This window comes from Gossypium hirsutum, chromosome D02, assembly GCF_007990345.1.
Source record: "Gossypium hirsutum isolate 1008001.06 chromosome D02, Gossypium_hirsutum_v2.1, whole genome shotgun sequence".
NCBI lineage: Eukaryota > Viridiplantae > Streptophyta > Magnoliopsida > Malvales > Malvaceae > Gossypium > Gossypium hirsutum.
Window position 1 is genome coordinate 55,765,673 of NC_053438.1, and position 2,602 is coordinate 55,768,274.

General features: G+C 30.6%; 1 protein-coding gene across 1 annotated transcript; it reads left to right on the plus strand.

Moving 5' to 3' along the window:
* Positions 1 to 610, plus strand: LOC107908275 (uncharacterized). The gene has a single exon (XM_016835502.2). It carries the CDS (start codon positions 89 to 91, stop codon positions 431 to 433), a length of 345 nt encoding a protein of 114 aa, XP_016690991.1. The 5' UTR covers positions 1 to 88; the 3' UTR covers positions 434 to 610.
* Positions 611 to 2,602: the final 1,992 nt, after the last annotated feature.

Below are 2,602 nucleotides of genomic sequence, written 5' to 3' on the forward strand. Positions count from 1 at the left end.
TATGAGCTACCAAACCAAACCAAACCAAACCAAACCATCTCTTCTCAACTTCAACTAAAAGAGTTCACTTATTCTTAGAAAACCCAATATGGAGTCCTCTAAGAGGAAGGGTTTTTTTTTCAAAGGCAAGTTAGCCAAGTCATTGTCTCGAGTGACCAAGCCACGAGCCACCACTGCTCATCAGCAATGCAGCAAGGTGGTTCCCTATTCCTATGCTAACTCCAACCAACCAACTGATTCCCATGAGCAAATGAGTGTTCCATCCTCAATGCTGAAGGTATCCTATGCGAGGTTGATCAGGCCACCCAGTTTTTACGACCAGAATATGTATGCAAATGAGAGATGGGGTGTTGGCGATGAAAATGTGGATTTCAAGGCCACTAGCTTTATTTCAATCGTTCGAGAACGCTTTAAGCTTGACAGAGTTGATTGATTCCACTGGTATAAAGTACCAGCAAGTTGTGTAGAGAAATGGAATCCTTGCTAAAGCAGAGTTTGGGTAATTTATACAAGCTATATATACTTTTTTATATGCATTAGTATTAGTGTTATGTATTGCCCCATAAAAACTAGTATCCTATTGATATGTGTGATCTTTTGAGTTTTGATACATCCTGAATTTTATACTAGTGTACTAGTTTCTACATATACATAGTTTTAACTTAATTAATTAGTACCCAAGTACTACATATAACAGATCTCCTTTCATTTTTCTTATTCTACTCACGATATTTTATATTTTATCAAAGACACCTTTAGAATAGGGTTTAATAAGTGATGGATCTGGAATTAGTTTCGAGAACCAAATATAAAATTAAATTGTCTAACTTAAAATTTGCAATCTCAACGAACATCTTCTTGCTATAATTCTTTTTTTACTTAATTCATTGCAAACTCAAATTGATTTTTATATCAATTTTTTGGAGGTGCTATAATCTTATATATTACAATTGTTTTTGCCTTTTAACTCATTTCCTAACTTGAATGATTTATTTCGACTTTTGTATCTTGGGTATATTGAATTTAATTTTTTCTAAACAAGCTAATATCTTTTCTAAGCCATAGAAAGCAAAACAAATTTCTTTGCTCAACATTCAAAACTAAGCAAAGACAAGAAATTATCATATAAAAAAGTGGAAAATTTGTAAAGCTTATAAATTTGGAGATGAAAGAAAAATATAAGGTATATATATATATATATATAAAGAGTTAATCTAAAAAACCAAATGAGAATTTAGATAAAATTATTGTGTTAAAAATCATGATGTTTTAAGTTTAAATTCTATCATGGTAATATTTTATATAAAAATATAAAAAATATAAATATAAATATTTTTTATTTTATAAAAAAAATAGGATTTTAATTTTTTTTCCTATTTCAGTTAGTGTATGGTTGACTTCTAATATCAACTTAATCAAAAAATTAAATAATAGTGTCACAACTAATATTAAGTCCTTTACTAAATTTGATGTCACGAGTCGTAACACCAACTCAATTGGTTAAATTACTAATTAAACTTTCATATTTAAAAAATATTATATTATTTTACAAAGATATTTTTGTCTTTTCATATTTTTAAAGAAAATCAATAAAAATTTTCCATGTAAAAAAGATTTGAATCCATATGTTAACATATGGGAATATATATTATAAAAATATTTAAAGAGCTAATAATAGAAGAAGCACACATACCAGATCGTCAAGAAAATATGATTCAATATATTGATCAAGACAAGACCACAAACGAAAATTGTTTACGTATCATAACACTAACTTCGAACAAAAGAATGCTCAAGAATTAAATAAAAGACTAATAATGACACTAATCCTTTTGTTTTCGTTTCAACAAAACATGGGGAACTTGTTTTCCTTTTGTTTTAAAATAATGTCGGTAATGGTTGAGGGACTAACCCCTTTTATGCCATATACCATGAAATTGCTTTGGGTTTTTTCTATATTTTTTTTCAAAATATAAATTGTCACTATTTTTATCTACCATGTGGGGCATGATTTAGTGTGTGAATGTCCATTATAGACGTTTACACCAACATCTCTCACTCGTACATAATGATCATTACACTACACCAAATTAGGGTATTAGCGGCGATTATAGCGGCGTTTTAATAAAAAACGCCGCAACAGATTAAGTTTTAGCGGCATTAACCTAAAAACGCCGTAAAAAAATCATAATTAGTGGCGATTTTAGAAACACGCCGCAATATGCACTGAATTAGCGGCGGTTCATCTTAAACACCGCAAAAAATTTCACCGAAACGACTTCGTTTTCATTTTCTTTTATTTCATTAGTGGCTCTTTTACAGAAACGCTGCAATAACTCTTGAATTAGCGGCGATCCTTCAAAAATGCCAGAAATTTTTTTTAGCAAAATGGCTTCGTTCTATGCTTCTTTCATTTCTTTAGTGGGCCTTTTAAAACAACGCCGCAATAGAACATGATTTAGCGGCGCAACATAGAAAACGCCGCAAAAGAATTTGAGCTAAACGGCTTCGTTTTTTTTTCCTTTTATTTCTTTAGTGGTGCTTTAATAAAATCGCCGCAATAGATGGGCCTTTAGCTGCGTTTATGTAGAAACGCCGCAAA